At 36.7% G+C, this 14,497-nt stretch overlaps 1 protein-coding gene across 1 annotated transcript in view; it reads right to left on the reverse strand.

Annotated features, from left to right (window-relative positions):
- ADGRV1 (adhesion G protein-coupled receptor V1) overlaps positions 1-14,497 on the reverse strand; it is a 277,900-nt gene that overhangs the window by 192,696 nt on the left and 70,707 nt on the right. The window contains exons 39-53 of the mRNA XM_054054954.1: positions 13,236-13,314; positions 12,509-12,647; positions 11,855-11,996; positions 11,182-11,444; positions 9,113-9,288; positions 8,279-8,403; positions 6,571-6,737; positions 6,347-6,490; positions 5,801-5,908; positions 5,057-5,309; positions 4,010-4,132; positions 3,588-3,810; positions 2,909-3,113; positions 1,769-1,915; positions 435-690 (exon numbers count right to left, since the gene is read on the reverse strand). Of these exons, the coding sequence (XP_053910929.1) occupies positions 435-690; positions 1,769-1,915; positions 2,909-3,113; positions 3,588-3,810; positions 4,010-4,132; positions 5,057-5,309; positions 5,801-5,908; positions 6,347-6,490; positions 6,571-6,737; positions 8,279-8,403; positions 9,113-9,288; positions 11,182-11,444; positions 11,855-11,996; positions 12,509-12,647; positions 13,236-13,314 (2,550 nt within the window). The remainder of the gene's footprint in view (positions 1-434; positions 691-1,768; positions 1,916-2,908; positions 3,114-3,587; positions 3,811-4,009; positions 4,133-5,056; positions 5,310-5,800; positions 5,909-6,346; positions 6,491-6,570; positions 6,738-8,278; positions 8,404-9,112; positions 9,289-11,181; positions 11,445-11,854; positions 11,997-12,508; positions 12,648-13,235; positions 13,315-14,497) is intronic.

Below are 14,497 nucleotides of genomic sequence, written 5' to 3' on the forward strand. Positions count from 1 at the left end.
CCACAGGACAAAACGCTTCCCTTCTTGAGCCAGTTGTATGTAAATTATTTAAAAAAAATATATTAACCACATTAAATGGACAAATTTGGCTCTTTATCTAAATAGAATGATTTTATCTACTAGTGACTTGTTACATAAGATGCCAAGATTTTAATAACTTACCCCTAATTAAAAATGACGGGATAATGTTGATATGGACAATACGAAATACAGTATAAAATGTATGTAAGGGAATAGCATAGTTACATAATTTAAAGGAAATTTCTGCTACCAATACTTTGTAGAAAAATGCTGATATATCTAAAACCATACCTAAAACCAAAAAACATGCACATCATACTTTTATATATATATAAAAACAATTTTATACCTTAAACAATGCTGCCTTTGAAACAAACATCTGTTTTTTCCTAAGAATTGAGAAAAAGACTTACCTTCTGGCTCTGTGACTTTAACAAAGAGAGACTCCATATGCCACCCAACGACACCATGTGGGGAGTCACTGGGTAAAATGGTAAGGACAGCTCTTGCTCTTTTGGGATCAATGACAGCTCCTTTTGTGGCATCCTGAACACCCACAGTGGTAACATGGGTGAGTGTGATTTCCACGGTCTCGGTAAGCTCTGCGACACTGTCTGCGAGAACTGTCAGGGTGATTGTGGACAGGGCCTGACCTTCTGAAAATGTAATCTAAAGTTTTAAAGAGAGGGGAAAAAAACAAGTCAAACTTCCTGTCAGTGCTGTTATACCAATTAATTTAAAACCCCAACAAAACCACCACCACCCGCAAACACCCTAAGGAAGTGTACAAAAACTGAGCTCAAGGCCCAGAGAAAGAGGCATCAGAAAGAGTCGCATTGAGAAAAATACAATGTTGTAAAATACAGTTTAAAAAAAAAATTGAAACACATGACAAAGCAAGAAATAGATTCTCAGTTGGAAGCATAATAACCAGAGAGACAGAATTCCCAGTCGAGAGTGAGTCTGGTGGAATCCAGCTATCTGCATTATAAACAGGCTTTCATCCTGACACTTTGTTCTGACAGAACACTCCAAGTTTAGGCAATATAGTTCAGTAATTTCAAAGCGATCCTATACCTTCACTATCACAGAATCAGTGGTTGAGGTGGGAAGGGGCCTCTGGAGATCTACAGCTCTACATCCTCAAGACCCATGGGGCTTTGTGTCTTCAATGGATGGACACCAGGTGGAGGCCTTGATTTAAAGAACCTGGCATATGTTGGTCCTAAGGCATAATAAGAGCTCTGCTAGCAGAAAACACTGGCAGGGTTGGAATGTTAAACAGTCTCAAAAACAGGGAAAATGGGGATTTGTGTTATTCTCCTGGGCCACTGAAGCTTTCGGTTGTATTGATAAGGTGAGGAGGAAGAGCAAATCCTGCTGGATCCCCACCTTTGCTGATGATTTGACACATTAGGAAGAAAGGAAGATGGGAAATGGATACAGATAGACAATTCTTGTGCCTGAATTAGAATTCTGGGAACAGGATACTAGAAATAGACAATTCTAGTGCCTGGACAAGGAAAAACAGTGCAACATGTGGCTCTAGAGGAGCAAGAGTGGTGCTGCAGTATTATGTGCCAGCCAGAAATGCAAACTGCCAGAACACCAAAGAACCAGAAAGCAGGAATTAACAGAAGAACAGACCAATCTAACATGTACTACCCTTCTTCCACGGTACTCCTGCACTTATTGTCTGAGACAATACAGTTAGTGCTTCCCTGCTATCAGTGATGTTATTACATACCAATCCTGAAGCTGGAAACATGTCACTTATGCTCCCATTTGCAATCCACTCTACTGTCACTCGTCCATATGTTCCTATTAAACGTTCAATATTCAAAGTGATTAAGCTGTCCTGTTCCATTTCTTCAACTTGCTTAAATAAAGAACTCTGGAAAACATACAGTAGCAGACCCATGACATCATTTTATAACAAAGAAGATTTTATTTACATACCTCGGTATTCAATTAGGGCCAGTGACATTGGGCATTAATAAGTTAATCTAACAGTGAGCAGCCAAATATATATACCTTGATTAAATTTACATGCCCTAATTTTCAGAGATACTCATTACTCCCAGGTTTCATGGATGTAAGAATTTAAAACATCAGGCCTCTTTATCCAAAGGCAAACTCCAATGATTTTTGTTTGGGCTTTTTGCATATTGTCTTTCTATAGCACAGTATTTTATGTCGAAGTCATATGAAGCAGATAACAAATAAATGGACCTTGAAGAGAGACATATTTTTACTACCACTACTTCACTGTTGTTCACCCTACTCATGCAATTCCAGATGCAAAGTTTCGTATTAGTAACTAGTCTTCTGTGTTTTATATTATATCTTCAGCACACATTTACTTATATCTGTCTGGATGACTTCTACAGTGTTTTATGATTTAAGAATTAGCCACTTCAATAAACAACTTCAGTCTGACAGTTTTACCAAAGAAATTATTTTGTTCTAGCAGACTGGGTCATGTGGTGACATAATCCAATTAGTATAATTTTCAGGAGAAAAGGAACTTCAGAATTATTAATTCCTCTTATTAACAATGATATCACATGTGCTATGTGAAAATTGAATATTTAGGTTGTTCTAAAACCAAGCTGATAAACTAACATGTCAACGTTAGTAAATGTAAGGGGATTACATAAATCTCACAACAGCAACAGAAAATCAGACAGAAAAGATTTTCTGTTGCCTCGTGTTCTATCTAATTACATAGCCATAGAAAATGGATGCTAAAAAGCTTCTGAGGTTCCTACAAAGTTTTAGAAAAACAATCCAGTCATATGCTCTATTTTACAATTTCAGTATGTTTGTGTTCCATTATTCAGAAATTATAAATACATATTTTAATGATTTACCTTACAAGTTTTACCTGAGCAAATGCAATGACTCCATAGGCATTATCATTGGAAGGAATAATCACATTAACAAAGCCATAAGCACCAATCTCTGCACCTCCCTTGGGGTTTTTCAACCACACTTTGAAGCATTCTTCCTCCTCTGGGATGATGTCATCCAGGATATTGACTGCTATCACAGCTTCCATGTCCCCAGGCTCAAATATCAATTCACCTGAACTAGCAGACGAACACAGACACCAAATAATTATACACTGAGAATAGCTGATTAATGAACTTTGAAAGCACTGCTGTAAATTTAATGAGCATTTTTGGAGCTGAAATTATTGTTTATATTCCTGAGGAAGTAATTAAAGTTTAAAGGTTGTTAGGTTTGTGATTTTCTTTTTTAAATTACAGCAGATCAGAGAGTAACTGAAATTAATCATGCAAGTAATTTCATTTATCCTCAATAAAATCCTTAAAAATTTAAGTCTTGACTGCAAGTCTTTTCTTACCATGTTTTAAAGCCAGTTGTGAGGCTGTTTGACTTCAGGTTATCTTAAACCTACCTGTGAAAAATTCTCTTTAGAATTAATAAGCACATCACACACACAAAAGGCATATAATGTTCTCCATTGTAAGAAAGCAACTATATCACAGAAAAAGGAATGCAAGAGCTGGGACAAATTCATATAAGCAAAAATATCCTACCTAGGTATAAAATCTGACTGATTGGAGATGGTGGTCAGCTCGTAAATCTGGGAGCTGGACTCTGCAGACAGAGCAATCAAGGTTTTGCTGGAGTTCAGAGACCTCGGCATAGCTGAGGTTAAATGATCCGCAAATGGGGCATCCAGCATCAGAGAGAAACAGTTCCCTTCTGAGTCCCAAGAATACAGTGCTGTTGTGTCCTTACTGGATAGGAGGATGTGAACTACATTGAGTACAGAGGAGAAAAAAAGTCAGTGATATATTTAAAAGTTCTCCTTGCAATGCCAGAAATTACCTTAGTAGCACATTGATTATAGTAACTTCTAAAGTCTGATAAATAATACGAAAATTGAGCATATATATTTCTGCAATTCTTGCATTACAAACTAGGATTTGAACAAATATTGTTATTTAAGTCTTACCTAAACCTGAAGGAGCCATGAAAACATGGATGTTTCTTACAGCGTGTACTGGAAGGGACTGAAAGTGCCTGAAGGTAGACTGCCCTGTCTCCCAGATGAAAATGTCAGAAGAATTTGCAGATTCTACAAAGCAGCAAATTAACAAAAATTACATTATTTTGCCTCCTGTTAGTTTAATTGCACACTGCTGGCCATTCAAAAGGCAGATTTGGGCAGCTTTAACTATGAAGGCAAATCGTATTTTCCTTTGATTTGGTGTATAACCAGACAGTATGACTGATTTCCACAGTATTTCCACCCACGGGCATCATTTAAATTGGAAGAAGGAAAATTTAGATTAGACATTAGGAAGAAATTCTTCATGATGAGGGTGGTGAGCCACTGGCCCAGGTTGATAAGTTCTAGCTGCCCCATACCTGGAAGTGTTCAAGGCCAGGTTGGATGAGGTTTTGGGCACCATGATCCAGTGGGAGGTGTCCTTGCCCACAGCAGGGGGTGGAACGGGATGATTTTTAAGTTCCCTTCCAACACAAACCATTCTATGAGTCTATGATTCTATGATTTAAGGGCTTTTCTGCACACATACACATATAAGAACACCAAAATTGAAAGAAAACAACAGCCAACGGCAAAGAAGCCTGTGGACTGCAACATAAACTTTTCAACAAGCATTGGGATGCAGTCATAAAACAACACCTAAAATGTCATTCCTTGTAATAAAAAATACTTTGCTGATCCATGATCTTTGCATATCACAAAGCTCATAAAAGCCTAGGAAGGGTGCAATCAACAGCTTGATGAATAAAGTTATTCACTCTTATTGGTCTTGGGAAAATACATCATTAGCTTTATAAATATTTGAGAATAAATGTGTTTCCATTTTCTGAGGGACAAAAACCAGATTACTTTGATAAAATGCTTATCAGAGACTTGTCACTCCTTAGTAATATTTCAGTCCCCATCTAAACTCTTTTACCCTCAATACCTTTGTTACCAAATAACTCAGCATACATTTAGTGAACTCAACCATTATCTTCTGCTAAATACCTTTTGCAGTAATTAAATAGATATCAGATCCAGAAATCCAGGCCTCCATATGTGTTACTTCTTCTGCTGCTACTTGATGAAGATTCCTAAACTCATTATTCAACCACTGGTACAAAAGCATGTTCTGGCTGGTGTTTGACAAAGAAACTAATAGGTACGTAATACCTCCTCTACCAAACAAGGCTATATTCAGAGCTCCGTAAAGTGGAAGCTGATGATGCAGCACAAATATCTCCTTATTCCACTGGAAAATCTGTGGAAATATGAAGTATTTTTTATATATTGATAATTAGCACCAACAGAAGCAAAATTGAGTGTCATGTAGAAAAACCGGGAAGACTTATAGTGAATTGAATTCCTTATTCCTAGTGTAGACTCAACAGCAAGGGAGAAGCATACTGGTAGGTAACCACTTTACTGCAGGCAGCCAAACCTGTTCTTTGGATGAATAAGTTTATGATCAGAAGCAATTTCTGTTCTTATAAGTCTTTAACACACTAGACTTCAAAACAGATACAACATTAGCAACAAATTCAACTCAAACAAAAATTATGTATTAATGTAGAGATATTAAGACACATAAACAAGTCTAGAATTTTAAGTCTTACAAATCCATAATAGAACCTAAGCTATTTTTTCAGATATATATATTTAAAGGATTTTTTTTTATTACCTCTTCATATTTCTACTCAAAACTAACCAAACTATTCACATCAAACCCAGGGAAGACAAGTGTATTCTAACCTGGATGGAACTGGAACTGGTTGTGTGACTCACAAAAATCAAATAGTCTTCTTCATCCACAGCAAAGTGTTTCACATGTCTGGTATCTAGAATAGAGAGAGTCTGTACCTGTGAGGGGCAAATGACAAAAATGATGTTTGTAAGTCACTTCCAGTGACTAGTTTATACCTGCATACACATATTTTTTAAATTTGAAAAAATACATAAAAACCATATGAAATTAGGTATGTTTAATCTTACAGTTTTAAAATACATCTCTATTTGTGAGGTTAATTTACAAAAATAATATAACTCATCATCGATTTTTCAGAAAAATTTCTATGACTTCATTGCTCCACAACTTCTTTCCTTGTTTCCCAGATCATTTTCACCTTCCCCCAAAATACAGATATAAAAAAACAGCAAAAAACCAGCTATATAGAGTGTTAGGGCCCGAAACTAGTCAAGTACAGTGTGCTTTTTTTTTTAAATGTGGCTCGACTGGTGGGCCCCCGAGGTCCTTTCCCACCCCATTATTTTAGGATTTTGCAAGTAAAACAGATTTACCTTCAAGAGTCTGTTTCCAGGCATGAATGAATACACACTATTGTTGGAAGCACCCTGCCTCGCTCCTCCATGAGTAATCACAAGATAGGGAGAGGTGTGGATGTGGAAAGACACACAGCTCTTGGGATTCCACATACTGAAATTCTGAGACAGGAATAAGAAAGTAAGATTGAGACTTAACTTCTTTATTAAGTCACGTTTGGTGTTTGCAAGCAAACATTTACCTCAACAGGCACAAAAACTCCTTTCCATCGGTAAATGGTAGAAAATGTAGCTGGAGGCTTACGCAGCAGAACACCATACAGGAGTTCTCCTGATGTAAAGAAACACCAACCAGATGCTGACTCATCCTTGAAACTTTGGAAGACAGACAGGACACTGATACTACCCCCTGCAACAATAAAAAAATCTAGTTAAACTTGAGGTTTTTTTCAACACCATTTTCATGATTTCTTTGCCAAAGCCAGACCTAGTATCAGAAATACTGAAGTTGTCTCTGAACAGTTTGTATAAGTGTAGGTAAATGCACAGAAATAGTACTGAGGATGTAATGAAAGTTAAGTAATAAATTCATTCTTTATGTATTATAATTGCAGAAGAAGCATAGGTAACTTGAGTATAATTCAGAATGATTCACTTCAGAATTTAGCTAGTGTGAAAATAAGATAGTTAGCTGGTAATGAACAAGAAGACAAAGAAATACAAAATGTGTTTGTCCTCCTCCTCCCTCTCACCACAACAGGCAGTCATGGCATTAAGACTCTTAAACTGCCTAAGCCATTTGACTGGCTTACAGAAAAAAAGCTCTGTGTTGCCAGAACTAAACACAGAATCACCGAACCATAGACTCATCTAGTACAACTATCAACCCAACACCACCATGCCTACTAAACCATGTCCCAAAAGCCACATCTACACATTGTTTTAACCCCTCCAGGGATGGTGACTCCACTCGTTTGGTAAAGCAATTTTTTTCTGTTATTCAATCTGAACCTCTCCCGGCACAGCTGGAGGCCACTTCCTCTCATCCTATCACTTGTAACTTGGGAGAAGAGAGCAGCATCCAAATCTGAACTCCAAATCCCACAAACAGGATTAGCTGCTGAGCCAGGCAGGATATCCATCCACACTCAAAATCAGGTATTTCCTTTTATGCTTGTTAGTTTCACTCTGGATTAGTGAGCAGTGTGAACATAGTGAGGGTGGTGAGGCATTGGCACAGGTTGCCCAGAGAAGTTTTGGATGCCCCATCCCTGGAGATGTTTAAGGCCAGGTAGGACGGGGCTTTGAGCAGCCTGGTCCAGTGGTAGGTGTCCCTGCCCATGGCAGGGGGATTGCAACTAGATGGGCTTTAAGGCCTCTTCTAACACAAACCATTTTATGATTCTAATATATCAGTACTGGAACAAAAAAAATACTTTACATGTAAATAGGAACAAGCAGGCAGAGATGGAAGGATGGCTTCCTTCAACAACAGTGCTAATTTGGACCAGATTAAAGTGTTCATGAAATTACAGCCCAGACTCACACAGATGCATCTAATAAGCATACTGGGAGATATGAAAAAAAACCCCAGTGGTGGCATTTTTTCAGACTAAGGCCATGCCAGGTTTATGTAAACTATGTCTCTTCTACTGTGTTAGAAAAATCCAAGTTACAAGTACTAAAGAACAGATTTTATTAAACAAAAGCCTAGTGACAATAATGTTAAAATAAACAAGGAGAATAACACAGATTGTTGAAACTCTGGCAGAAGTGGCTGATGACAAGGTGATTCCTAAGCAGTCAAACTCTTTTATCTAATGAATTAGTGTGATCAAGTCTAAATATGTGAATTTACGTTCCAAAGTTACATCTCCTATATGTTTGGCTAATCTCTTGCTATCTCCACTCTGACAAAAGCAGGGGATACTCTCAATAAAGCGAACGTACTGATGCCAAATGCAGTATCCGACAATGTCTCCCACTCAACACTCACAGACACGTTGAGCCCATTACTCCGTGAAACCTTCAAGTAAACTGTAGTGTTGGCTTCTTCAATCACAATGAAATTTGTCCTAAATGTGAGAATTGTGAAAATAAAGAAAAATGTGTTATTTTTATAGTAAATGAGTGATTCTTTCAGTACATTTCCAGTGCAGAATACACAACAGAAATAAAAAGAAAATATTAATAACTGTTTGTGCTATCTGTCGGACTGATAACTACATTAATTGAGGTTTATCAAAGTTTCTTTCCACAATACCTTGGAAAAATCCACAATACCTATGAAATTCAATAAATCTTATACCAGTCTGAAATTTAACACACCAACCATACGGTTTAAGCCAAATTATTTTTTAATATGTCATTCCATATGGTTCATTTGCATCTGAAATACAGCTCTGAGTGAAAATGTATTTTACAAAACCTTAAAATCAAAAATAAATTATAAAATGTATAACACCCTGGGCACTGATCTGAGGTTTGGAACTCTTAACATAGATTACTATTAGTGCAATGTTTAAGGACTAATGAAACACTGCTTTATGAAAAATCCATAGCGAAATCGACATTTCTAATGAGGAACAGTCCCTTTTAAGTGGTTTTCAGTTCTTTTTTTTTTAATAGCAGTAGTAGTATTTGACAGATAATGTACTTTGCAAAATTATAAATGTTTTACAAGTACGTTGCTGAATTTTGTAGAAGAGATTAATGAAAAACAAAATCGTACAGAAATACAATCTCCATTGAATATGAAAAATCTCCAGAATCAGTGTCTAGTACCTATTTGTAACTGGATAGATGCTGAAAAGCCCCAGCGGAGCCTGGTTCTGTAATACTGTTATCATAGTTTGCACTTTTGTGCCTAGTCTGGCTCCTCCAGTTGGATTAAACAGGGTGACAACAAAGTGCTCATCCATTTCTGGTTCTTCATCCAGTATTGCAGAAATAGGCAGTGTCTGACAAGAAAACATGCACAGAAAGATGTTGAGATGTGCCAGCTAATGATGACACAACTCTATCAGACAACATTACAGCTTCTGTTCTTTCACTGTACAGGCTTGGATACACCGCAGGAGAATGGGAGCTCTTGAAACTGGAGAGGACAGAATTGAATCATAAAATTAGAGAATCATAGAACGGCGTAGGTTGGAAGGGGCCTTAAAGATCATCCAGTTCCAATCCTTCTGCCATGGGCAGGGACAGCTCCCACCTTTTCAGGTTGCTCAGAGCTCCATCCGAACAGACCTTGAGTGTTTCCAAGGATGAGGCCCTCCACTGCCTCCCTGGGCAACCTGTGTCAGTGCCTCATCACCCCCATTGTAAAAAAATTCTTCCCTATACAGTCTAAACCTTCCTTCCCTTAGTTCAAAACCATTTCTCCTTGTACTGTCACAACAATGCCGGTTCAGGCTGTGGTTGTAAAGTAACCCACCTGGCAATCTTCATTGAAGAAACACTAATGTAAGCATAACCTTTATCCTTTTCTTTTCCTTCTCCTTTTTTTCTCTTCCCATTCTAACACCCTCTAAAATGTAATAGTTTTTGATCCTTTTTTCATACCTTTATTCTCTATTTATTCTGTACATTACTTGGTAATTCACGGACCCTGTACAGCTACCTGATCCCCTAACACAGCTCAGTGAAATTGATTGTGATTTCCTTCACCTGGTAACTAAATCAACTCCAGGGCAACAGGGTAATTCCACTACTAGTGCTGGGAAGAAAGAAAGAAAAAAGTCATGAATGGAGGGATATCTAAAATACTCTCTGTCTTCTTGATGCTTCTTTACTGCACTACTGAGGATGACAACAGGATCCTCTCAAGCTGATATTAAATTAGCAGAGAATTACCTAGAAAGAGGCAGGTGTTTTCACTGTCATTTGGGGCTCAGCATCATCCTTCCCACTCCTTAAACAGGCAAAGGTTTGTATGATGGATCTAGAACTAAACTGGAGCCTAGAACTTTTTGGATCCCTGTTTACTTAAGCAATAAACCATATCTGGAGACTATTTTAAAGAGTGTCTGTTGTCCCACAGATCTGCTACACTGGTCAGTGCTGCCTTTCCAAATGCATTTAAGGATCAAAAATTGACAAACAATGTTTCCAGAAAGGTTTGTTTCGGATTCTATCCCACTATCTTGGGATATATACTAACTTGGTACTGACTCTAACCCCAATGACAAACCATAACATAACATAACATAACATAACATAACATAACATAACATAACATAACATATAACGTAACATAACATAACATAACATATAACATAACATCTGTTAAACTTCAGCAGGGTTAGGATTTCACAAATTTCATCTAGTTTATTTTCTAGCTGATATTCTTGCAGGGACAGTACAAAGGCAACAAGCTGAATGCTCCTGGAAGAAAGAGTCATTATCTACTCCTAAGACTCTGGAAGCCATTCACTTTTTTCATTTTTTTGGCAGCACACTCTGTTTGGTTCAGACCACATGAAGTATCACATCGCAGACTGGGATTTTTACTTCAGCTTCAACTATTTACACCTGTAAATCATCACCTCATTTCAGATTTTGTGTCAGCTGATGCTGAATACATACGAAGAAATGTTTCTATGTACACATAAACATTATATTCTTATTATATGTTTTTTTAATTTACCTCAACTATTGAAAAGAAAGAATTATCTACAGAAGAGCACATTTAATTTTATGCACTCGCACTTCCATGACTTCAATTTGCTCTCAGAATAAAAGAAAATACAAGAAAAAATAAATACAAGAAAGAAACTACAGGCATTTCTGAACTATCTCCACCAATTTTAGAAAATCTTTCTTTATTTCTTTGGTAGTAACTATCACATTACCTTGAATCTGACTCCTTCTTCCAGTACAATATATCCTTGAGAAGGGGTCAAATCCACTGATGGCTCTGAGGAATTAATTTCACTTACAAGATATTGAACGGTCACGGTGCCAAATATCCCCTGAGGAGGTTCTCTAATAATATTTAATACTGCAACACTTTCCATCAAATGGAGAGCTGTTTGTTCTTTTAGGAAGAAGTGATCGCTGTTATTGAATGACAAAACTCCATGGCCATCATCATTGGCAAGTATAGTAATGGTGGCTTTTGAGAAATAAATAATGGAAATGTTATTTAATTAACATAGTAAAATATAACTGTACATATATACAAATAAAATACATGCCAACTCAAATCCATTGTTCCTTTAGTGTATATATATAATGCTTTTATATCTATGATATTACTTGAAGAGAATATGTAAATATTTCACTTTATGTAAGAAGATTTCTAGAGATGAAGACTACAGATGCCCTTATTAAAAAGCTCACTTTCACACTTTTTGATTCCTTATTATGCATATTATCTTGTTAAATGCATAGATTTCATAGGCGTGTATAAATATCTACCATAGCAGAGCAATGGTGTTTTCTGAAATCCAGTTATTCAGAAGGATGAAACTAAAATGACTGCCACACAATTCCAAAGGAAAAAATGTCAAAACTAAGTTTTACCTGAGGTGTTCTCCCCTAATTCCAGTCCCAGAGAGGGATTTGTTAAAATTAACTGGAACCTCTCATCACCTTCAGGAACGTCATCATCAAAAATTGTAACAACAACAGATTTATTCCTTTCTCCATCAGCAAAAAAAAGACTCTAGCATTGAAACAGAGAAAGCATTGAATAATTAACAGCTGATAATACACACAGCTTTTTCAACTAACGTACACAAAACAGCCTTAAATAGGAAGGAAGAGGAAAAAAGACGAGCTGTAATCCCTAGGTCCCTTATAAATTGATTGAAATGGAAGTAAGGAGGTTCAGCACATTGCAGAATGAGGACAAACAAGAGCAATTTACTTTGAAAGTTCTGTTGTAAAAAATATGAAATCTTCTACGCTCTTGTCTAAACAACATTGTGTTGAGTCAGCATTTGAAAGTTCACAATGTGTCTAATATTAAAAAATACCTCAATATTTTAAAAGAAAGATATAAACCAGTAAAATGAGGTGAGTAAATTTATTTCATTGTATTCAGATGACCAAAGCAACTGAAGCAACTTGAAAAATTTAGCAGGACTACTGATTACTCAACAGAATAGACACGAAGACATACTTTAGAGGTAACTGGAGGAATGAAAAGTACTAGATTTAGAATTTGCTTCTTACCCTTGAAGTCACATTAAAATCCAAACCCAGCTGTGCCTCCAAATTTTGAGCATAAAAAAACACAGACACATTGCCATATGATCCTCTGTTTCGATATGCCATGACTGTCAGAGTCCCGTCAGTTTCATTAACTTCAAAACTAAAGCAAAAAGCAAGAAAAATTCTCAGTGCCCACTATGAATGTTCTTTTGAATAAGATAGTGGACAGCTGTTATATTTTCACTACAAGTCACTCTCTCTGCTTTATAAGAAAAAGGTATCATTACATTATCAGTATCATTATAAATGTCCAACATAGCTGTTCTACCTTTGTTTCTTACCTAGACAGAATTAATCTATAGGAGGTTGTAGGGTTTTCCTGATTATTAATGGCAGATTAAGACTGACTGTGTCTGTGGATGCATTATCCCTACCTCCAGAGAAAGAGATCCCGGACATGCCAGAGTGTATGCTTAAATGAATGCGAACACTGGGGTAGTGATGCAAGTTCACAATACAGAAGGACAGTGGTGAAACTCAGTGTGTGGTAGCAAAATATTTCTCAGTAAATACACTGTACTTGTGGGAATAATCTTGCAGTTTCCAGTTCTACTGAACTGAATGATGCTTTCACATCTCAAAGATCTTGCCCTATTTTTAATAGTTTACTCTTAACGCAAATGAAAATAACTGGGCAACTCCAATCACCAACTGGCACAGAGAGTATTTTGAGGAACACAAGACTTACTTGGTACTTTCCCATTCAACTACTCCACTTACTCCATCATTAGCTTCAATAATAATTTGAGAAGCTAAACCTTCCACATCTAAAATGGAAAACAGAAGGACAAAAATTAAAACAAAAATAAAGTCCATTTTCATTATTTTTAAGTATAATAGAATAAATTCTAACATCTCTACTAATTCTATAGATAAAATTTGTAATTTTATGTTTCCAAAATATGGAGGAGAAAATGGTAGCAGGCAAGATAATCAGAAAATGTGTCCTTAGTGTCTTATCATTAGAACTCAACACGGTGCCCTGAATTACCACTGCTACATTTAATAATGCATAGAAAAAAGACTAAAAAAAAATTAGAATGCAAAACACAGCACAGAAAAATTAGGAAATACCAAAAGCAAGATTCGTCATGGAAACTTAATTTATCTTTCATTATGTGTTTGTTATGGTGACATTCAACATTATCCAGACTGTGCCACTCAGAATATAGAAGGAGAAATGAATAAGAAAGAACAATAATAATCTAGTTAATGTTTCAGTGTTTGATCATAAATATTACTGGGACACACCTCAGATTCGGCTACAAACACAGAATTATTAACTTCTCATAGGCTGTTTAAGTACTGTAACATTATATTGCTCCATAAAGACACAGATGTCTTGCCAATAACTCTAACAGACAATTGTGTACATTGCAGAGTAGAAATAATTAATAATAGGGTAATGCTAGAAATAGCCAGGGATCAGAACTTGACAGTCAGACCTTGATTCTTCTAAGAAAATCATGCCTTAACTTGTTCATACAACCAAGCCACATGACAGCCTTAATTTAAATCAACTTACTTTAATATAATTTGAAATGAGGAAATGAATGACAGTTTCTACAACCAAACTGACTCCGCTTAATATATAGTCAGTCCAATATTCTCAGATCCATAGGAAAAAAATCCCTATGAATTCAGATAAACTGAATAGAAGTGAAACGTCATTGCTATGAATCTAAACCTGTCACTATGAGGTAGAGATGAAGGTCAGCGGTAGCTGCAAAACCCCTAGACAGACAGCAGAAGCTTTATTGAAACTCAAAAATCCAGAGGGTGTGCTGGCAATTACAGACCTTTCAGCTTCACTCCTAGCCTGCATTTTCCCTTGTCGCATCACAGTCAGATCAGTTCATCCAGGATCTGTAATACTTTGCTCTCAACATTAGACCTCTTATTTCATGTCTACCACCCCTCCCCTCCCCTGACTCCTCCTCTGTCCCTGTC

Source organism: Cuculus canorus, chromosome Z, assembly GCF_017976375.1.
Source record: "Cuculus canorus isolate bCucCan1 chromosome Z, bCucCan1.pri, whole genome shotgun sequence".
NCBI lineage: Eukaryota > Metazoa > Chordata > Aves > Cuculiformes > Cuculidae > Cuculus > Cuculus canorus.